Raw genomic sequence first — 24155 nt, forward strand, 5'->3', positions numbered from 1 at the left:
GGGACCAACTTCCCGTTTGGGAACCATAAACAAGTCCCCATAATAACTAGGGCACAATTCGGAGGTGAAGACATGGTTTGTGAGTAGGTTTAGTTTAAGGTTAGGGAAGGGAAGCAGTTAAGCAAATAGCAGTTATGGTTAGTGTCAGGAGAAGCCCTCAGATAAAAAAATTAAGTCAATTTAATGTCCTCTAAAATGATTTAAACACAACTGTGTGGGTGTATGTGCATGTGCAAACCCCTTTACAGCCCTATCACCCCCGTGACAGACACAGTGCCACAGAAATGTCTTGGGGTGCCTCGCCCAATGTCTTGACAATAGTCTCAGTGTGTGTGAGTGACAGAGAGTGGCTCGGGGACACAGAGGGGGCGTTATACTGGGTAGACGACACGCACGAAGATGTACAGGCACACACACACATACACACACGCACATTAAAGAGCGAAGACAGTGCACTCTTTCTCTCCCTCTGCACTATTTCTCATTCCCTCTCTCCCTGACGCAGAGAGACTCAATCATTCTCGCACTCTGTCTCCTTTGACGCATAGGAAAAACAAAATAACTGCTTCCTCACTCTCTCCTCTTTTTTTCTTTGTGTGTGTGTGCATGCGTGTACAAACGCAGACTGTATAATTAATACGGCTTTCATTTTCTTTCAGCTATGAAGTATGCTTTTGGTATGCAAACAGACTTCTTGCATGCGAGTGTGCGTATGTGTGTGATAACGTGTGTGAGTCTGCGCGTGCGCGTGCGTGTGTGTTCGATACACCAGAGACCAAGTGCAAAGTTGGGCCATTGAGCGGACGGAGAAGGAAGAAGGAGAGTTAATTAGAAAGCAGGGGAGACTCCAAAGCGTCCCTATCGATAACCTCACACCACACTTCAAGCATATATATGTACATTGGCTTTTGCAATCCCCTTTGAAAATCATAGTTCGGCATTAGGTTTATGAAATGGCTCCCGTGAAGTCATATTCAGCAGAGCGTTTTACTCAGAAGTCTGCCTGATTATTATGCGACTCTTGGCATTAAAAAATGTTTAAAAGTGCAAATTATTCCGCAGCTAATGCAGTAAAAATAGTTTAGATGCTGTTTGTCTGCAGCATAAAACTACAGGTATAGATTGCACTTTTAAGGTGTCAGTAAGGAATCTCATTAGGGTTCATTTTGGGTGTATGAGGATTTGTGTATGGTATATTAAAATATAACCATCTATATAACATCTGTCACATTTTCTTTATGTTCTGATTCAGTGCTTCTGTTTTCAGGCTTCAGGGCTTAACTGCGGATTATTTTCACAACTTATTAATAATTTAGTCTCATTAGCCCAATAGGCTGACAGAAATTGCCATTTGTAACCAACCAAGAGTCCAGACTACATATTCAGTATGCTGGCATAGAAGATTCTGAAATTCAACCTGTTTTCATGCCTAAAAGTTACATAAATTTTTAAATACTGAAACTGTTGCAGTCTACAGCTCTTGCATGGTGTCCATCTGCAGAGGAAGCTATGTGTTTTTAGAAAGCATTGATCTTTCAAGCTTTCTTTTAAGCCACGAGACAACAATCCAATTACTTTTTAAAGCTTATTCAAGGAAGAAATGTATTTTTCAGCCCATTAGGGGGATTTAATCCCCTTACTTTATCTGAAAACTAATTTTCACAAGACAGCAACAAGACCTCTAATGTACACAATATTTCAGCGACTTAAGCACTATATATATTGAAAACTTTGAGTTTAAGTGGAGCACTTTGTAGATGCAAATACATTCACTGATCTCTACACGGGTTCAGACATGATATACGCAATTTGGATTCCTCACAGTCCAGATCTCACATTCTACACAAATCCCCATACGGGAATAAGAAATGAATTATTAAACCATTCATAATGATCATGCCATGTAAGAGTAACACCACTTTGTAAAAGTCACACAGATACACTTTCTTGCAGGAGCGACTTATTAATCAGATTAAAAAAACATTTTTTTTGATATTCAGTTAGTTAACAATTTTAAATTCAGTGTTTGATCATCCACAACTACACTGTTACTGCTGCTGCTGTTGCCTTTTGGTTGAGATCTACTAAAGATCTATTGCAAACTGGCATGGTGAGCACGCTTAACATCTGTCTTTTAGAAAATTCAGAGAAAAAAAGGGGGGAAAAGAAAAAAAAAAATAACCGCAAAAACCCCCCCTTCAGGGCATGTTAAGGTGAAATCGTTGATTCAACATATTTTTGACAGAAGACTCCCTGCAAAGGCTCTGCAGGATTTAAAAGGGCCGCTGTCAGCAAAGGCCAGCATTAGAAAACACTCTCACACATCAAATTCTAATCAAAGCCTGGTCTTTTTAACAGCCGTGAAAGCTTTTATGTTAACACGACACCACGACCAAAGCTTTATTCACGCTTTTAAAAAGAGACTGACCCAAGCATGTGTGTGTGCCTGCACCTGACAATACACCATATCTGTGTCAACACACTCTATCCTTGCTTCTCATCTTACCGGTGATACCGTGTGTGACTCCCCTAACCATGAATAAATTGTCTGTGATCCTCACTTACAAAGTGTACACCTGTGTGCGTCTTTGTATGGATGCAGGTAGGGATGTGTATATTTTCCAAGCTGTCTCAAGTTGTCGGCTCGGATGTGAGCATTCTTTTATCCAGCCAATTAGAGGTTGCCATTTCATCCCATGGAAACCTGTTTGGGGCCTAATTGGAAGATGTATTTGCATGACTTTGATTTCAGTTTCTTAGTGCGCTTGTTTTAAAGCTTCTGTGTGCATATGCGGATGTGAGTAATGTTCAATAAAAGTGAGGTTTTTTTTTGCTTTTACCCCCTTTTTCCTCAAGTGCTGTTAGTTGCCATCTTCATATTAGCGCTGTATTTGTGAAACAAGAGGAGAACCTCTTAAATAATCTATGTCTGATTTGTACCTGTGCACTGTTGACCCATTAAGAACCAGCTTTATGGTAATGCCTTGCTATTACTGTGCTATATCAAGAGAAAGTCTTTGACTTTAAGTGTAGTTTGATTCATCACCTTCACTGCGTTTTGGCTCTAAGTGTCTGTATGTGAACATAAATCATGTCAGTTTATGCGTATGGAGGTAGTTCTTCCTTTCCAAAGTCCAAGGGAACAAGAGTGTGTGATTACACAGCCTGTGTGAAAATGTGTGTCTGTCAAACAGGTCAACCTGTTTTAACATCGCTGTTTGAAGACACTGGCTATTTCTTAGGGCTTGGGTCAGCTAGATCTTTTGGTCTGTGTGTAAGTGTAAGTGTGTCTGCGTGTTTACGTGGGTGTCTGTCTTCTGGTTTATTTCTGACATGAACAGGCAAGTGGGACTCTACAAGGATTGAACACGCACACAAAGCGTATACGCTTACACATGCACTGGGAGAGGTTTGGGTCAGTGGTATAATATGGAGAAATGCTGCAGGCAGAGGCATGCCCACTCAGATTTATGTAACTTTTTCATTAGGGCAGGTAGAAAGCTCTCATCTCTTTCCCTCTCCCTGTCTCTCCCTCTCTATCTGACACACACGCACACACACGCACACACTCACACCAAAATAGCCTGGAGAGTCTGAGCTGGCTTTCCTCTCAAAGTGAACCTCCTTCCCTCCTCTCTTCTTCTACTTCTAACCCTAGACCCATATACCTCATTTCTATCTTTTTCAGTCCATCTCCTCCTTCCCTGTACTCCCCCCATCAGCTTTCCACCCCTAGGCAATACCTAAGAACGCATTTTCATTTTGTAGCTTCACATCTCCCTCCACCACTCACTGAAGCATTGCCTGTTCTCCCACTCACCTTATTTCTCTTCATCTACCTACCCAAATCTCCTACAACCACCCACCCCACACCGCCACCACTATACCCCCCAAGTTAGTGGTACTAACCAGGAATTTCTTTTCTACTCTTTCATTTATTCTCCACCTCTTCTACAGTCTTCATCTCGATCTTCCGATTTATCTATCTTCCACCAACAATTCTAAACAGATGGCTACACGTAGCCTGGAGCAAAAACATTGGCTTTGGACTACAGCGCTACCAGGGCCAGTCTTTTGCACTCACGCAAGATCTAATAAGCTGATATCCGGCGAGAAATGTGCTCTGATTCGCCAGTGGCAAAAATGCATAAACCATATTGCACAGTGCAGATATTCACACCTTAGGCTTGTTCCTTGGTAGCATGCTTAATTTTATCCAATCCCCCTCAAAAATGAAAAGCAAAGATTAAAGCTGATTTTAACTACGGTCTAAAAACAGACGAAAAAGAGGGAGCAGGAAATGGAGAGGGTTGTTAAGAGTCATTTGTAAAATTTAAAGAAACTATTAAGTGTTATAAAAAAAGAAAGTTTGGAACCATTAAAAACACGTTTTAAAAAAGATGGATCCAGATGGAGAGTGATGAAAAGAGATGAAACCACTTAGGGAGAACAAAGAGATCAATCAAGAGAAAGACAGACGGAGGAAGATGTAATTGTGTGTGTGTGTTTGTGTGTGTGTGTGTGTGTGTGTGTGTGTGGGGGGGGGGGGGGGGGGGGTAAAGTCAGACATTGGGGATGGAAGATTGGAAAGAGATACTTTTTTTATTGGACGACTTACACAGCGCTGAGTTCTAAAGCAAATATCGCAGGCGCCTGCTCTGTACAATAAAATAATAAGTGTTTATAAGCACATTCCAGTGAGTAGATTTTGTCACCTTGGTTTTGTAAGTTTGTACATTGAAGCTTAGATCTGTTACCATCACTTCTGAGAGTATGTACTGTATGTAGACATCTTTTTTTAAGACTCATAATTAGACATTTATCTTTATATTCCAATACTTTAACTCATCTGAGCATTCACTTCCTTTGCTTTAAGCCTGATTGTGATTTAAGAATAAACGCGCTTTTTCTTTATGTGTGTTTGCAGACCTCTCATTGGATAGGTGTTTGATGATTCGTAAGTTGTTTCCTCTATAGATGTCATGAGTTCAAAACCCAGTTTGAGCATTTTTTAACAAAAGCACACTGATATTGTGTCAGTCCATTCTACATAATAAAATCAGTCGGTCACAAACTGCCCACCGAGCTGTCACCTGGAACATCGACTGGCAAAGCTAAACCAATTTTAATCAAGTTGACTCACCCTAGATTGATTCAGTTTGAGTTTATCCAATCCGACTTGATTCCACACAATCTGAATTATTCAATTTAGCTGCGCTGGGCTCAGTCCAGTTCAGTTCAATTCAAAATCCATTCAAGCCAATTTAATTCAGCTCAACTCAATACCACTTAATGCACTGAAGATTCTTTTGTGTAGGTGGATAAAACCAGTCATAGGGCTACTAAGCTGTCTCGAATCCCTGTCTAGTGTGAGAAAGAGTGCTTTTGTTTAGCAATATCGGATAAAATTGCTCAACCCACAGACAGCCATTAAGGTAATGCTGGAAGGCAGATGAGCTGAATGCCGAGCTGTACAATGCGGAGCAGAGTCTTCAAGAAGCAAATAAAAGGAAGCATCGCAGTGAGGGGTTTGCTATGTAGGTCTTTGTGTGTGCTCAAATGTGTGTCTGTGTCAGGGAGTTAAGAGAGAGTGTTTGTGAGCCTCCGCGGATGTGTGTGATTCTAGGAGGCAGAGTGTGCCCGGGCTTGTGCATGTGATTCCGATCCAGAGGGAATGGAAGAAGAAACTGATGTAAGAGATGGAAAACTTTCCTATCCACTTGTGTGTCATCATATTCTTATCAGACTTCATTTGCTTGCAGCGAAAAAGTGTGTATGCATAAGGATCTGGGAGGGTGTGTAATTATGTGCTATTATGTACACACAAAAGTGTTTCGGTGGGCACGTCTGTGTGTGTTAAAATCATAATTTTGACAGTGCCTGCCACATGTATCCCTGCTTCAGCTTGCCTGCGTGAGTGCATGTATCTGCTGGAAAGACATTCCCACATTCTTGCCATTTCCACAGAGAAGTTGAAACAAAAGCTGAAGGGAGGAGTTGTTAACACGGTAACATTATCAGCTGAACAGCCTGTCTGTATTATCTTGTGTGGTAAACAGCTGAGACAGACAAGGGACTTCTAATCACATTCCAGCTCTGGTTGACCTTGATGTGTAAGGAAACAGACAATTTGTCTCCTTTTGCCTCCTGCAACCTCCCTCCCTCTGATTCTCTCCTTCCTTTGTCTTTCTCTGGCTGCACTTAGGCTGCCACACATGGAAATGCACATGCTGTCTTTGTGGCTTTAATTCAATGAATCCTAAAAATAATCTCAACCTTTAGCATCGCCTGTTGCCCTTTACTTTTTATGTTCACATTCTTATCTTGAGTCTAAGCGTTTTAAAGAGTATGGGTGACCAAAACATCACTTTAAAAACCTCATCTTCATCCCACTGAGGACATTTGGACTGCACCTTGTCTACGCTGGCTACATTGTGAAAGCAGCATGCCAGCCCAGCAGCAGTAGCAGCTGCAGTTCTCAATCATTTTGTGTTCAGGTGGAGCGCCGCTGTGCAATCTGAAAAGTTTCGGCAGCAGTCACGGCCCAATACACTCTACATAGTCCCGGAGAAAATAGCAGAAAAACAGGTGTGAAATGGCAGCTTCGAAATGAGACCAAAACAGTTCTTGTGCAGATGCAGCCTGCAGTGCTTTTACATTTACCATTTTTCAGGAATTTGAAACCAAATCTGGTCCTCAAGCTAATGCTTTTTCCCTGTATTACGAAGTTATATCTGTGGAAGTGTGTGCAATGCAGCTGAAAATTTGTTTTGTCAGATTCAGTTAAAAATGAGCTTAGTTTCTTTCAGTTAAATTTATATCAATGTAGCTGTTCTAACAACAGAGGACTTCAAACAGATGGATAGCTCAAAACCTGTGATTGTAGATATGTCTATACTATGTACAGTACTACACTGTAAACAGTGAAATAAATAAATAAAAAGATGAATAAAAAAGTAAAAGATTATTTTGTCCAGTGACCTTAAAAAACATGACAAACACATTTATGTGTCATTTATAAATCTAATCTCCTTGTTTAGGTTGCCTATATTTAAAATATAAATGTTGAATGAAATGATTTATATTTATATATATAACTAACAAACTATTATTCTTTCAATTTCAGCTGATGCTTCTAAATCTTAAATCGAAGGTGCGATGAATGCTTTTGCACTTCCATTCAACTGTGGCTCTTCATGCCAAGAGCCCACAAAGTACTGCTGAATGGCAGGTCGACAAAACTGTCAATAAAAGGGAAATTCGTGTTTCTCGATGTTTACAAATGTCAGTTTGTTTGTGAGTTTTAGTAATGGACCTTCAGTGCACTTTCAGACGCAGACTATTTATGTTCGTACAATCTCGATCAAGCGGAAAATCAATGTTTACAGGGTAAGCAAGTGTTCTAAATCTACAGCCAAGCACCTAAGAGGGGATACTGCGATGGTCAAGCCTTTCTTAGTCTCCTTCCATCATTTAAACCTCTCTCACTCTGTCTCATTTCATTCAGTCTGGCTCATGTTTCCTCTCTCAAGTCCACTGCCTCTAACCCCAGCACCGTCCCCTCCCCTCGTGCTTTGCTGCCAGGTCAGCAGATCAGTTTCAGTCTGGCTCAATGGGTGATCCCCACTTTGGTTACCTTGTCCTTCTCACCTCCCACTTACCTCCACCTCCTCATCTCCCCATCTACTCGCCCCTTGAGCATATGGCTGGCTGAGTGGCCTGAACTCGTCGTGACTTTAATAAATACCTCAGTGTGCTGGTATCGTCATGACAAGGGTCACGGGATGGTTACAGTGTGCGCATTCGTGTGTGTAACAAAGCGACAGGGAGGGGACAGTGTGTGTGTGTGTGTTTCTGTTTGTTTCTGGATGACAGTACCTTCACCTCTACAACCCAAATGCACGCTGCATGTTATCACAGGGGGCGTATGTGCGGATGCATTCATGTGGCATGCATGAATCTGAGTCTGTGACAGAGGCTCATCATATTTAATCCTGGAGGGATTTTGCTGAAATGAAAAGCTGCTTTTCAATTTTATAATCCAGTAGACCTAATCTCTCCACCCGCACCCGTCCATACAGTCCAATTAGATGGACAAGACTGGCCGGATGAGTCCTGTTCACCACAAACTCACCTCTAGTGCCTGCCCTTGCTGTGCCAAAACAAGTGCCCCGTGTTGTGAGAGTCCAGCAGTGACCTTCACCAAGTGTTGCAGAAATGTGCAGTGTGCAAAAAACTGCGCCGTCAACCCACCTGTTTCCACTGCAGTCTTGGCCTTGTTAACAGGGCATTGATTGGACTTGGACTGAATGTGTGTGCATGGGTTTAAGATGATGTGTGACTGGTTCGATTCAGCCTTCGTGGCACCGAGCGCTCACCCGCCCCCGCACACCCGCTGGGTTCAGCAAGAGAGAAAGTGCACACTACAGTAAAAGAAGTCGCACTAGTGAAAATGCTGAGTCGATTTATTCTCGGAGGTCAGTGTGGCACATGGAAGATGCAAGGGTACCAGCGACGGGGTGTTTAGATTTATAGCCTGGCATATGGCAAAGAAAGTTGGAGACTGATGGAAAGGAAGAGGGAGTGAGAGTTAAAAGGGGAGAAAAGTGAACAAGTGAAAAGTTCAAAGCTCTCTTTCAGATTAAGTTACACTCTGCAAAAAGGATGAAAACCAAAGATAACTGGAACATAACTGTTAAGTGTGATAACCTTTAATTGTGGGTGACTGAGGACAACAGACAGGAGGAACCTTGTTGTGATGAATTGTGCATTTTGTGTGTGTGTGGTGGAGTTAAAGGGTGGAACGAGGCCACTTTGCCCATATTGACTGCAGTGCCATGTGACTGCTGTGATCATTAATGTGTCCTGATGCCAACGGGTATCCTGATGACCCACATCTCAGCAGTCCGCTCTCAGTCTCTGGCTGCCACCCAAACCAGACCTCTCTCTTTCTCTCTCTCCCTTCTCTTCTATCTTTACTCCTCGCTTTCCATGCCTCTCTTTTCTTGGAGAAACATACTCCTATCGTCTTTCTTGCAATTTGTCCACTGCAGGTGTAAAAGTGAAGTTGCAAGGAGTAGAGGTGGCGAGGGTAAACAAATCTAAATACCTGGGCTCAACCAACCTCCAAAGCACTGGACAGCACGTAAGAGAGGTGAAGGGGAGAATGCAGGCAGGGTGGAGTGGGTGGAGATAAGTGTCAGGGATGATTTGTGACCGAAAGATAGTAGCAAGAGTGAAAAGGGAAGGTGTTGGTGAGAGCTGCTATGATATATGGTTTGGAGACTGACAAAACAACAGGAGGCCAAGCTGGAGGTGGCAGAGTTGAAGATGTTAAGGTGTGACCAGGATGGACAAGGTTAGAAATGAGTATATCAGGGGGATAGCACAGGTTGATCAATTTACAGACAAAGTCTGAGGCTAAAATGCTCTCGACATGTGCAGAGGAGGGATAGTAGGTATGTTGGGGAAAGGATGTTGAAAATGGAGCGCCTGAGCAAAAGGAAAAGAGGAAAAAGACAAGATTCATAGATATAATGGACAAGGAAATTAAGGGGGTCGGCGTGACAGAGGAGGATGTTAGAGACAGGGTGAGATGGAGGCAGTTGATCAACTGTGGTGAGCAAGTTGGACACACCCCGCCCCCCCCCCCCCCCCCCCCCCCACCCCCAACACAAACACACACAGACACACACACTTTTTGTGGAAATTAGTTAAATATCTAGTCATTTAGACCACATTTCTGTTTTTTTCACCATTTTTTCCCTCACCATTTCCATTCGTATACAGATATCTTTCCCACTCTCTCTCTCTCCCTATTCCTCTGTGGACAATTTACATAAAAACAATCCAACACTATTAACTGAGCTGTCTTGTCATCTTGTTTCCTCTTTGATGCAATCTTGCACTTTATTCATGATGTCCACTTTTTTATTACTCGCTTTTTTTACACTTATTGTCTCCCCCCCCCCCCCCCCCCCCCCCCCCCTCCCCTATTTGGAGCATCCGAGTTGGTCTGATGATGTGCTGACTTCAAATGAACAGCTTTTAATATTTTCACTGACCCAGTAAAGTAGCTTTGAAATGCAGAAGTTCTGCCCCATCTCGTTTGCTCCATCTTTTTCCCCCTCCTAACCTTCTGTAATTCTCACCCACTCCTGATCTAATTCTATTCCAATTTCTGTTGGCATCGCAAATCCTACATCTGGCACATGCACACCACCTATTACTCCCAGAGTCTATCTCTCACTTGCACTCATGTATAAAATGCATATGCCTTCATGGAATAAGCAGTACCGCAAGCAAAGTGACAGGCACCCACAAACAAAAACCTGCTCATGTCGCTAAACTGTTTGAGTTAACAAATTTTGACATGTAAGCGAAACCAAGTCACGCATGAGCTCCCAAAATCTTAGCCAGCACACACACACACTGTGTATGAAACCACTGGGTGTTGGATATTTTGGGGGTCGGCTTGGGTGGGGAGGGGGCAAACCTCACTGCAGCATGGGAGTTAATTACCACATCCGATCAATAATTCATTACTCTGTCAGTTTGTGTGTCTGGGTGAGTCTCTCTGTGCTCTGGCATGTTTTGAGTGCACATAAGCATGAACACCAAACTCTCCCAGTAAGCATTTTCTTTCCCTGGGAATGGCAGATTAAGAGGATTGAATCCGTAATGGATTAACCTCTGCAGTTTGTGTGCGTATGCATATGTGTGAGTGTTCCTGTGTGTGTGTGTGTGTGTGTGTGTGTGTGTGTGTGTGTGTGTGTGTGTGTGTGTGTGCGCGCGCACTGAGCGGGATCAGAGAGCCCATATATGAACTGATTAGCCTAAGAAGCTGCTCTCCTTCCCTTTTAATGACCACATCAGCACTTTTCTCACCACGTGGAGGATAAATGTAGACTTGTCTGTCAAGGAAATGAGAAGCCCGCCTCTTTAAGAAGGGTTAGCTGTCATTCAAATATCACTCGTGGGCGCACTCCCTACGGAGTCCGGAGACCCTGCTGTGTCAGTGTGCCTGTGATGATAGATAGTGACTGTGTCTGTGTATTTGTGAGTGTGTATACATGTGTGGGTGGAGGGGTGAGTGACCATCTCTATGGTGCATTTATTTATCAGCAGGAATTCAGCTTTTAACTGCAGCGCCTGGATTGAACACCAAAGCTATTGCATCCATTAACTATATGACTGATATTGTTTATGGGATAAACATATATGCTAAATGGAAGAAAGATAACAGCTTGACAAGGGAAACAGAAACACAAAATGACCAATTACCCTGCTGGAAGCAACTATTCACCCACACCCCTCTCTGTTTTTACTCCGACTGATCTCCTCAGGGGTTCATACACACGGTGTCACATATACACACGTGTGCGCGCGCACATATACACACAATCATGCACATTCACGTACTCTTTGGCTACAGGGTGAGCTTGATGTATGTGCCCTGTAGTAGATCTTGCTAAACACAGGGCCGATGTTTGACATGGAGCGCACGCGTCTGACAGCAGGCTACCGCCATACTGCTCATAGGCTTAGTATCCTGACACAGACACACAAAAGTGCGTAAGCGTACACACACACACACTGACAGCTATTTTGTGGAGATAAAATGGTGTTTAGACATCAGCGACAGGGTGTGCAGTACAGTATGTCAGCAGATGTGTGAATAAGAAGACATGAAGCCAGGGATGAAAAGGAGGAGATCAGGAGCCACACAGCGGACAAAGAGACAAAGAGACAGAAAGAGCTGACTGAGTTTTTTAAGACAGAGTTATAAAGAGGGACCAGTCAAAAGAATATTCTATATCCAGAGCGCCTACCTGTTTGCTGTACTTGTTTCCAGTCTGGCAGCCGTACTCTGAGCACTGGTCAGATCCCAGGGACATGGCATCTGCATTGCCACTGCCTCCACTACTGCTGCTGCTGGAACCAGCACTTCCCACACACCCACCACTGCCTACAAAGGTGTTAGAGGGAGGCAGCTCCTGGACTGCCTGGTGCTTCTTTCCCTCTGCTGGAGGTGAGTGAGGCTGAAGATTCACTGCGGGGAGAGGCGAGCTGGATTTGTAGTGCCGGGCCAGATCTGGGCTTGACTGATGCCTCCTACCACCGCCCATCCGCGGGCTTCCAGGGTCACCATCCACAGCACAGTAACGAGCTGCCAGGCGCTCACTAGCACTGCTCAGATCCTCCTCATCATCATCATTGGCATGGCGACGCAGTCCGTTGACTGTGACTATACCACTGTAGAGGGCTCTGTCTGACTTGCCTCCTCCAGGTCCATTCCCACTGCTTCCACTGCGCTTGTCCCGCCGAGGTTTGCGTCCACGATCTGATCCCCCACCACGGCCAACCTGTGGCTGTGCCCCCGTGGGACCGAAGAAGTCTTCCTCTGGCTCCTTCTTGCCGGCCTCATAGCCATTCTTACCCTGAGCACCACACTGCCGAGCTGTGACTACCAGAAGAATAACCAAGATGACTGCTGCGGCTCCTGCCAGGACACCAATTGCTACACTGAGGCGCTGCTTGCCTAACGCACGCTCGCTGTCTGGGTCCCCTGCAATGTCTAGTGACAGCGGCGCCATCAGGCTTCGGGCCACCTGGGGAGAAAGGGAATAGGGGGAAAGATAAGATGCAAATGCAGAGTAAAGAAGGAAAAGGAATGCAGAGACAAACCATCAATAAAAAGTTCAGAGCAGCAACTGTAAAAAGATGACACAGTGGGGGTGAGCCACAGAGAAACATCAAACAGCATCGTCATCTTAATTACACTGTGTTTTAGTGTGAGAGCTCTCCATTATTCCCAGACACATAGGGTGTCACTAAATATATAATTGCTCTTGCTTCCCAGTTGCAGCATTTCAAGTTGTGCCTGCAATTCTTCACTTGTGATCTCGCATCTTCTGCAGTGGTAGAGAAAAAATCTGGGATTATACTGTTTAAAGCTGATTAAAAGAATAAAATGAAACTTTAGACATTGAGCTCATGGGCAGTTAGGAATGGGAAAAGTAGAAGAAACAGTCAGTAAATGTGAAAATAAATCCAAGAGACACATTATGAATACACCCTCTGAATGCAAACTCATCTACTGTCTCATCAATGAACAATGTCCCTATTGTAAATGAAAGCGTAGGCATGGATTTGTTAAGGATTTGGTATCACAATTTTTGCACTGCGAATTGGACAGTTAGACAAATAAGGGGGCTACTGTAAATATGTGAGCTCTGTGGAATCGTCTTTAGAGCCATTTTTTCCCCCACATTTTAAGGTCTCAAGTTTGTTCTGTTTAGCATAATGGTTTTGTTACAAGGTAAATCCACGCTAATCCATTTCAATATACAGCATATTGCACATATTTTGTCTCTGGGCTTAAGATAGATCTAACAATTATCTTCCTTTATGAACACATATACAGGACTGAAGCTCAGACATGCTCTGAGCTTGTACACTAATAAAAGGATCATTATAAGAAAGTGGGTTATGCTGAAACACAAACACAGCCATTAGTGGATATGGAGCCTTGCTCGACAGGAGACAATGAGGCTGTGGTGTTCTGGTCTGCACAGCCCTGCTGATAATATGGGGTAGACTCATGAATTTAAATACGGCTAATCAATACAAACCAGCTTTGTAGGCAGAATCATTATTTAGATGCACTACAAATTTAGACAGATATGAGCACAGTGATATCTATTCATGCACCTACACATGCCCGCAGAGAGTGTAAGCTGTTAGCGAGACAACTCATTCAGCAATCCCGACACCTTGTCACAGAGCTCATACGACAATTTCTTTGACCCATCTAGGCAAAAAACTACTGACTCATGTAATTCCTGCCGCCTGCTGCTTAAGAATGTTAGATAATAAAGTATGCAAGGATGAATGGGAGAAAGAGAAGTTAAATATGAGCCCTCATGGCTTCAGATGGCTCAATAAAAAAAATATGGTCTAACCTGCAGTGTTAGTAATACTGCAGAAAATTCTGCTCATACAGCTGCACTGTGTAACTTGCTCATTATTCTACAAAAGGCATATAAGGCTTACTTATACAGAGACATTCTTTTTGTTATCCATGAGCTGAGAATAAGCCTGGCAGTGTTGTAGTTCGTTGTTTTATCCCCATCTATCAGGGTTAAGTTTCATTGTTTTTCACTGAGTTGTGTTGGTTCTATTCCATTATTCTGCTTCCACTGCAGAGGGCCTCTCTGCCAGGCTCCGCTCTCCCATCAGCCCCACTGTTCTTTTGCCTGCAGTATTCCTTTCCATTCTCATTCTACTGGGCGTCTCTGGCATAGCGCATCCCCTGCACTGTCTGCTGTATTGTGTGTGCAGAACAAAGAGAACATTGCGATGGTGTGTCATATGTACAGATACCACTATGTGATGGTGCAGCCACCAAGTCTGTGTGTGTTTGAGTGCGCACACAGGCACATGTGACGGCAAAAAACACGAAATGGTGCAAGGTGTATGCTTGTGAATCAACTCCTCTGTGTGTGTGTGTGCATGTGAGAAGAAGAGACAGCCCATGTATTGTCATCCAAGTGTAGATATGCATGCTGTATGCAGGTATGGATACAGCATACCTGCACAAGAACACTAGATGCCCCAAGTGTTGAGCGATATAAGCTGCCAACTCTACCCCTACATTTGAATTCAACCTTGTGACGCATCCCAAAATCCCAGAGGAATCTTCCATTCTGCTGCATGAGCCTTATTCTAGCTGGACTTAACATTAGCATCTATCTGTTCTACTCTCCAAGGATTCAGTTATCAGCATGTCACTGCAGATACTGATGCATCCAGACAAGGAGTCCACACAAGTGGCCGATACTTGAAAAGTACTCATTCCCGGCTGGTGGCTCAATAAATTCACACCACAGAATAGCAACAGAAAGCTGTAGCTCGGTGTACATGTTAAAAACACTTTTAAAAATCTTACATTTTTAAGATGAAAAAAAAATATATACACACACACATATATATATATATATATATATATATATATATATATATATATATATATATATATATAGATAGATGAACTGAGATAAAATACAATTGGTCAAAATGTGAAAGTGAACTTCATAGTAGATCACACTTTTGATGTACCTTAAGGAGCCCCAAATGACAGCAATGTCTAAAATCTCTCAACTAAATTCTTTCTTCTTCTACCTCAAACTCTGCAGAATGATATTCCAGATAATTATCCAACATGTGGCTCTCCCAGTAATGTTGGATAGAAAAGACTGGGGTAATTTTCTGCCGCGGTGCTACTGCAGCAGCAGCCGTTTTCGTTCCCTAATTGCATCTGGCATCCATCCACCACTCAGTTTGACTTCATTATGAGATGGAGGTATTCTCTCTTCAATGACTTCTACTCAATTACTCCTTCAAGTTCCTCCTTACAGTCACACTAAACTATGCATATTGTAATCACAGACAGCTTTTATATCAGCTTGGATATATTACACCCTATTGTTTGAGTCAGTGGCATGGTCATTTAGGCATACTGCAGCTAAATTTTCCTGCCCTGGTATTGTTTCATCACTTACCTCGTGATCTTTTTAAATTCTCATCTCTTTGATTTCTTGTTTTTTTTTTTAATGTATTTTTATTTTTAAGTGTTAAATGCATAAGGTGTTCTATTTACTCCCTTGTGATAAAGTCATTCACCCTCTGTCTGCACTCATTTGTTTGACTTTGTTCGAAAAGATATCTGGATGCCAAATTGTCTCCACATGAGGTGAGTCAAAACTTTCAAGCTGAGATAATACAGGATGTTTTTCCCTTGCTAAAACACAACATTTAGCTTTAAGTGTGGTTCAATACAAGGATTTAGATTACTCAGAGGGCATGTTAAGCACAGTTTTACTGTAGTTGCTATGCAACTGTCTAAAATAGCTATACTAACATAACAGAAAATGAGAAATTAGTTAAAGTTTACATTTCTCAGTTGGCAATCATATATATTCTCCAACTGTCTCATTTTTAATCATCTTCCCACCCAGGGAAGCAATACACTACAACAAGCATAGTGCGAAGTAGAGTCTGCAAGAGGTGCATCTGCATTATAAGGTGTCTCTTTACAGATTCAGCTAACATTTTGCATAGGTTAGGCAGAGTTCAGTGAAACTTTTTATGTTGTCCATATTGACCTAAACAATGTTTTTTTGCTTATTATATGTGTGCCTCTTACTACTCTTACGGTTCACCTCACTACTATTTATATAATATTTATATTTATATAAGTCATGATACATGCAAAGACTGGACAGCTGAAGACCTTTTCCTCAGAGAAAATCTAAGAATCAGTTCCTGCCCAAGTTTCAAGTGGGAGTTGAAACCACAAGTTCAGTACAAACACTCTAACCACAAAGCCACTGAACCAATTTAATTAATTAAGCGCCAGTACCAATTTCCACACCAGAGATAAAGTTTCAGTAATTATTACCTGCCAGCATTTATAACTTAATTGAACATTTTTAAAGCGTAATGGGAAGTTCATTTGATTAATACGGAGGCAGAGGAGAAAGAAAGATTTCCACCAGCATAGCATAAGCTAAATTTGAACTCATACTGTTGTAGTTATTTTTGGTATCTCGGTAATGTCTTTGAGTCTAGTCAATTACCTCTGCACCTCCGTGTGGCTCTTTCAAGCCAACTCTGATCTTGCTGTGAAGTCTTCTGTTTCAGAAAGCCACACAGATTTATTCAGTAATAGCAGATGCATTATATATTAAAGATTCTCTTTATTCTCCCAGTAAATATTACTCCTTTACAATTTGAAGTGGTTTACTTTACCTAATCTCTGCCCGTGTCTCTTCTCTTCACGGTGTGCTTCAAAACACAATGCAAACTCTATACCGCATTAATATTCAAGTCTATAGTTAAGAGACACGGCTCTGGAATAACTTCTATTCAAATGTATGAACATACTTCAACCTATTCTGTATCAGAAGGCCAAAACTGGGACAGGGCCATCTCTCTCTCGCTGGCTCTCTAACATACTTACCTCTAATGCTCTCTCTCTCTCAAACACACTCTTTTCCTCTCCTCTCTCTCTCTCACTCTCCCTCTCTCTATCACACACACACACACACACACACACACACACGCACGCGCGCGCACACACACACACACACACACACACACACACACACACACACACACACACACACACACACACACACACACACACACACCTAATGCTTTCAGCTTTGAGTTCAATGTACCATAAAAGGAGAACCACTTCAGTAATAACAGTTATTTTAACCACACACGCATTATAACAATGCATGCTGGACAAAGAACACACTCCAGTAGGCTCCAAACTACAAAGAAGCTGGCATTGCCAGTAGCCTTCAAATGAGAAATGGGCTTCTTTATCTGGGGCAAATATAGGCACATTTTTCCCCAAAAACCTGTCTGAAAATTACACCATGCAGGCTGCAGAATCTCTGCATTTATTCATTCTGCAGCCACAGCTACAATCAGTCTCCTCCACTGTAATGTGTAGACATTGTGGCTGTTTAAGTAGGCCCCAGGGCAATACCATCGCTGTCAATATTTGTTATCATTACCAACAGTGTGGAATTGTGGTTCACATTTACCAAAAAGGGACAGTAGGTTTCATTAAATCTTTTACTTTGAGTTATTTAACTTTAATGTACTCTGTGGGAGAAACCAGTTAGCAAAAGACTGTATTAATACATGAAGTTACCTGTGCATCCACTAGTGAAGCATTAGCCAAGCTCTCATTAATGAAGACATGAACCAGCGCAGTGGCACAGAGAGAGGGGATGCCACTGTCATTCACTCGGACCACCAAACGATGTAGACCTCTGTGGCGCCGCTCCAGAGGCTCTGCCAGGGTGATCACTCCATTGGTGTGGCCAATCTCAAACAGTCGGAAGGGATTTCCTCCTACTAGAGAGTAGTGAAGATCAGCATTTGGGCCTGTGTCTGAGTCTATGGCTGTTACAGTTTTGACAATGGTGCGGGCACTGCTAGCAGGCGGTAGGAGGGTGTAGGACTCGTTGGCTGGAGAAGTAATTGCGGGGGCGTTGTCATTTTCGTCCGTCACAAAGAGCGAGACGGTGGCAGTAGCAGTTTTGCGAGGCTCACCTCCATCCACTGCCCGGACACGGAAAGTGTAGGTAGAAAGCTTTTCACGGTCAAATGATGCAGAAGAGAAGATGGTTCCAGTGTTGTTCTCAATGGAGAACAACTCTTCATTCTCTTTTTTACCATCTTCTCCCTCTGATTTTTCTCCTGTCATCTTCTCATCAACTCCATCCATCTCTACAAAAAGACTTAGTTCTGCATTCTGACCTTCGTCAGCATCAGTCACAGTGACCATGCCGACTGGACTGTTGGCTAGCAGATTCTCCTTTACATAAAATGTGAAGATTTCCTGAACAAACTTTGGAGCGTTGTCATTGCGATCGGTCACCTGAACAACAACGCTGGCAGAGCCTTGTAAAGACGGGGTGCCTTTGTCCTTTGCAAAAACCCGTAGTTCATATCGCTCTCGCTGCTCACGGTCCAAAACTCCAGTGGCACGAATGTCTCCATTGTCTGCATCTATGTAAAATGGTCCATTAGCAGCAGGGTCGAGTGAGTAGGCAATTTCAGCATTCTTGCCACTGTCTGCATCTGTAGCTACAACAGTGACTACCCTTTCGCCAGGCGAGTTGTTCTCTGCAAAGTGGACCTCCACAACACTCTGGGCAAAGGTTGGAGCATGGTCATTGATATCTACAACTCGCACCATCAATGAGCTGTTACTAGAGAGACTGGGGCTGCCAGAATCTACTGCCACAATTGTTACACTGTACTCTTTTGTGGCCTCGTAGTCCAGCAAGGCAGAAGTATGTAAGAAGTACTTTTTCTTGTTCCTGTAAAAAAAAAGAAAAAAAGAAAAAAAAAGAAACATGAATGCAATAGACATTTTACAGGGAAATGATATACGTCTGATCTCCAGTGGAGACAAATAATGATGTTTCTTATTAAACTGCGCTGGCACTGAGACACCAGGTGTTGCAGAAAGTTAAGTGGCTATTGTCTTGGTATTTTTATGGGAAATGTTCTATTATCATATCATACAAAATGTCACTTTTTTTGATTTTAGAAAGCCCAAGGTGACATCTTCAAAAGTCTTGTGTTGTCTCTCCAACAGGAAAAAAAGCATAGAGATACGTAGATCACAGTGATTAGAAACAAAAAAAGACAAGCACTCAATTAAAAAGATGGGACTAGAGAATACCTTGTTCTTTTTTTTGCCTGAAAATTAACATCTGCTGAATAATTTCACTCTTCTTTCAATCAGCTCTAATATTTGCTACTTTAATAATCATTGGATTTAAAAACATCTTCCAGGGTGACTGCAATAATCTGTGAAGGGACACTAACACTGGAGAAACTGTGATTGTGACATTTTAATTAAAACCATGTATCGATGTGGTGAAGACCTCTTATCGTTACCGCTTTGACAAATTTCTTTAGTCGAGGATAGCCTTACATTCAATAACACCACTAACCTCATTGTACAGGTGTCTGGTACTAACAATAATATCCTAAGAGGCTTTGTCTTTTTTTCCCTCACTCCTGCCATTCAATACCTTAAGGGAACATTCTTATAACTGACTGAAGTGCACTGACATCTGTAGTCATCACTGCTGGAATAATATTATTTAAAAGTGCAAAACCCTTGACTATAATGAATATTTATGCCTTAAGTTTACAGATTGTAAGATAGCTTCACTACTTTGTAACTTTAGTGAATGAGTGACACTACTTGAACTAAGCTCAAGTGAAATTGGCATGGAAAAACACTTGAATTCTCTGTGAAAAACAGAGATCTAGATGGAAACGGTTTGCTGGATGTGTTGTTATCAGTGTTAGAATAAGCAGGTGTATATACATTTTCATATGCTGTATATTTCTGAATGATGATAACAGTTCACACAGTTCAAGGTTTGTATGGTATATGGTATGGTGAGGAGATACCAGTGAGTGAGCCAAGAAGTAGCTTCAGGGGGGTTGACAAATTACAAAAGAAGAAGAAAAGCATCTTACTAAGCTAATAGGCTCCTTCTAGAACAACTTTTATTCACCATTCAACACTGATTCTACAAGTGTGTGAAACGCTAATGGGGGGGATTAAATATTGTTATTAAAAAATATATATTCCCACATTTGATGTTTTGATAACAATGGTAGAGAGTCATGTCTTTGTATATGGTTCAAAATCTCCCATAGGTGTTGTGCTGGGTTGAGATGAGGTTACTACAAAGACCATATGATTCATATCATTTCTATACTCATAAACCATTTAGTGACCCCTTGTGCCCTATGGATTAAGGCCATCAGTACAGAAATATTTCATCATGCAATAAAGGTGAGCACTCAGGACACCTTTGTATTGATTTTTAGAGACCCTTGCCTCTAAGGGAACAAACTGTTCCAGGAACTTGACCTCCATAGCATGACAGAGCCCACAGAATCTCTCCGTATAAGGATCAAGGATTCAAGTTTCCCTCTGATTTTTCACACATCTGTGGTTCTTCAATAACTGAATTAATCACCGTACATAAGTGTTAATAAATAGCTATAAATTGCTTGTTTTTGATGGAATTTTAAAGTTGTATTGTTTGATGTATATGACCCTTTTCTTAATAAACAATGACCTCGCTGTTGTTTTTCAACTCTGTCATTTTGATTCAGGTGCTTAATGATACATAGACACATGTTATTTTACTAATATTCTACCTGTTTGCTAATGTTTTTTCCCCCACTCAAGTAAAGTTGTGTATCATATTGAACTTTTATTTGAAATGCCTCATTACTTCATAATTACCAAAGATAACTTACTGTGTTGTGCTCCTTAAAAAATTTCCACCATGCTTTGGCAAGGAATTATTATTAGGATAGAGGTTCATTATCTGACAGTGTGTGCCCAAGTAACTTATTATCTAGTCTTTGATTCAGTGTTGTTCAGCAAATGCTTAATGATAAACACTTATCCTGGCACGTTTACTTTTAACTTTTCAGGATTTTGCGTAAGTTATCACTGTTAAATGTTTTTGTTCATCTTACCTGTCAAAGGCGTCATCTGCAGGTAAGGGTGGGAGCACTGTTTCCCCAGCTGGCTTGAGTGTGAATGGGACATCTCCTACTACTGTGCAAGTCACAGCTCCATTCTCTCCCTGGTCCCGGTCTGACACCTGGACCAGAGCTACTGGTGTGTCCACCAAGACGTTCTCTGGCACTAAAGAGGCTCCGTCTCGTACAGGGATCCGGCCAATTTTTCGGATCTCTACAACAGGAACGTTGTCATTTTCATCCCGAACAGCCAAAACTACCGTGGTTCGATCAGTGCGGGGAGGCTGGCCGCGGTCCCTGGCCATTACTGTGAACCTCAGTTGTGCCACTTCTTCTCTGTCAATCCTGTGGAGAACACTCAGCCATCCAGTTGCTTCATCCAGCCTTAGGAGTCGCCTGACAGACTCAGTTGCAGCTCCAAAGACGTACTCCACTTGCCCATTGACTCCAATATCACGGTCTGAAGCTCTAACCTGGAGGACAGGTGTACCTGGGGGGGCATTTTCTGCCATTTCTGCTTCATATGTAGACCTCTCAAATTGTGGGCTGTTGTCATTCACGTCAGAGATAGAAACACGAAGCAGAGCTTGGGAGGAACGTGGTGGGTTCCCTCCATCTCGAACCCTCAGGACAAGCTCATATGAATCTTTTTGCTCACGGTCTAAGGTGCCTTTCACAATGAGCTGTGGCTGTTTTTCACCATCTGGTATATCTGCCACTTGCAGTTCAAACACACTGCTTCTAGCTCCTCCCCCATTATCTCCACTTCTACCCCTCCGGTCCCCAAGCCCATCTACTCTAGTAATGGGGTTTCCTCCTGCTGTGCGTCTTGATGAAGTTGACCCAGCCCCACCGTCCTGAATGAGCTCATAACGGTCAATGCCATTTCGCCCAAAATCTCTGTCTGTGGCAGTGGGAAGCAGGTAAAGGGTTCCAATGGGCCGATTCTCTTCAACTGAGAGCTGCAGCACAGGTGAGGGGAAGGAAGGTGTATTGTCATTGATGTCTGTGATGACAACACGGCCTTCAAACAGGTCTACCCAGCTCTGCAATGGCCCGATCACTGACACTTCAAAGTCCAAGAAACACTCATTTTCATCAAATATCATCTGGCACTGCGGGAGTTTCTCTCTGTCGATGCGCCGTGGGCCGGTTGTCAGCTCACCTGTCACATTGTCAATCTTGAAGTACTCTGAGCCGCTCTCCAGGGCGAAGGTGACATCCCCACTGCCTGTACCTGCTGTGAGGCCAAGGTCTGCGGCTACGTTGCCAATCTTGACGTCAGGTGGACCCTCCTCCGCCACCCGGTACCGGAGAGCTGAGTCGGCACCCGGTAGCTGAGTCAGCAGCTGCAGCACTAAGACCACGAGGCTGAGAACCTGCGCCGCGGAGGAGTGCACTGCACCAAGCCTCTGCATGGCTCTTTCTCTTTCTCTCGCTTCTCTCCTTCCCGCTCTGTCTGCCTCGTAGCTGCGGCTCGTCTCTTCTTTATTTATGTTCTGGTGTACCTCACGGCGTGGGTGTTTGGTTTATCCTTTCTTACCCTTTCTCTACCACTCTCTGTGGACTGCTGCCTGAGGTCCGGAGAAAAGCTTTCTGACTGTAGTTCACTTCAGTGGCACAGGCTCCTTTCTTCTGTTCTCCTCCTATACTCAGTGATTTTTATTTTCAAACTTCTATAGCAGCAGTGCTCTTATCTTGCTGGGCTGTTTAAGCCTCAGAGATATAAAAAAATCCATCCTGCTGCGAAAAATAAAACTAATTTATCAGAATTGGATTAATCCACTTTTCCTCACTTCTTTCTCTTCCCTCTGTAAACCGGAGAGCTATCCGGACAAGGGCGCTTATCAGTTCATAATGCTATTTGTAACTTCTTTTTATTCCAGTCACATTTGGGACAGAGGCTTTTCTCGCGTTTTTCACAGTTAGAAACTGCAATGCAGCACCACTACAGGAAAGAAAGAAAGAGAGAGAGAGGGAGAGAGAGAGAGAGAGAGAGAGAGAGAGAAAACAGCCTCTCAGCTCTCCGGATGGTCAAAATTTACTCGAATCTCAGAAAAAGAATGAAAATCTGTTTGAAACAAGTCTCTGGGATCCTGCTAGACTGGATCTTTTCTTACCTTCAGATCCAGCTGCGTTTTCCTCTTTTTCCCGCAGTGGAGCAGCGTGCCAAGCAGTCGGATTCCTTCACGCAAGTTATCTGGAGAGAGGAGTGTTTTGCAAGCCGACTTTCTGATCATGTATTTTCTCATAAAATAGAAAAATCAGAGCCACTCTTTGTGGACTAAAAGGGGGGTATCCCGAGTGCAGCATCAATTTAGCATAATCCTGTGCAGCCCGTGTTCGGGATGGATGTCTCGGTGATGGACCGAGTGTAGATGCGTCTTTTTCCAAGAGTCCCGCATTCTCTCTCACTCCTCCACACGCGCCTCCTCCTCTGGTTTTTTTTCCTCTCACCTGCACTGCTCGGGACTGCTGCTGCTGCCTCCGGTCTCCAGCAATGCTGCAGTCTCTCTCTCTCTCTCTCTCTCTCCCCCCCCCTCTCTCTCTCACTCCCTCTCTCTGTGTGTCTCTCTCCCTCTTCGCTACTGCAACATTTTTCCCCATTCGCGTAACTCGATCGCTGAGCTGTAACGGGAGAGGCAGCAGAGGCGGTGTTGGGTCGCTGTGTGTGTATGTCGGTTACTGGGGACAGACCTCACCCCCCCTTCCTGTCATATAGGAAGATTAAATGGCTTGGTGTCTGGGCTGCTGACAGCTCCTGGTGGGGAAATATCTTTATTCACGTATTCATACAAAGGACAAGAGAGACGGATAGAAAAGAGAGTGATCTGGCTCTAATACAAGTCAGCCCAGCGCTCAGTCATATTTCTGCTGGTGCAGCTCTTTTGCAGAGGCAAGTGTAGAGGGCTTCATTCATTCTTTTCTGAAAGAGGCAGAAATTGACACAGCCCTTGCGCTCTCACGTAATGGGAAATTGTTGTAATATTTACAATCCTGTGACGGGTATAGTTGCACGGCATGCGTAAACTGTAACCTAT

The 24155-nt window shown here is 43.0% G+C and overlaps 1 protein-coding gene across 1 annotated transcript in view; it reads right to left on the reverse strand.

Annotated features, from left to right (window-relative positions):
* The window catches only part of pcdh7a (protocadherin 7a), a 40684-nt gene extending 17083 nt beyond the window's left edge, over positions 1-23601 (reverse strand). Inside the window, exons 1-4 of the mRNA XM_063476359.1 lie at positions 23235-23601; positions 21109-23062; positions 17732-18908; positions 11832-12611 (exon numbers count right to left, since the gene is read on the reverse strand). Coding sequence (XP_063332429.1) covers positions 11832-12611; positions 17732-18908; positions 21109-22532 — 3381 coding nt within the window. The 5' untranslated portion in view covers positions 22533-23062; positions 23235-23601. The remainder of the gene's footprint in view (positions 1-11831; positions 12612-17731; positions 18909-21108; positions 23063-23234) is intronic.
* Positions 23602-24155: the final 554 nt, after the last annotated feature.

This window comes from Pelmatolapia mariae, linkage group LG6 (genome assembly GCF_036321145.2).
Source record: "Pelmatolapia mariae isolate MD_Pm_ZW linkage group LG6, Pm_UMD_F_2, whole genome shotgun sequence".
Taxonomy (NCBI): domain Eukaryota; kingdom Metazoa; phylum Chordata; class Actinopteri; order Cichliformes; family Cichlidae; genus Pelmatolapia; species Pelmatolapia mariae.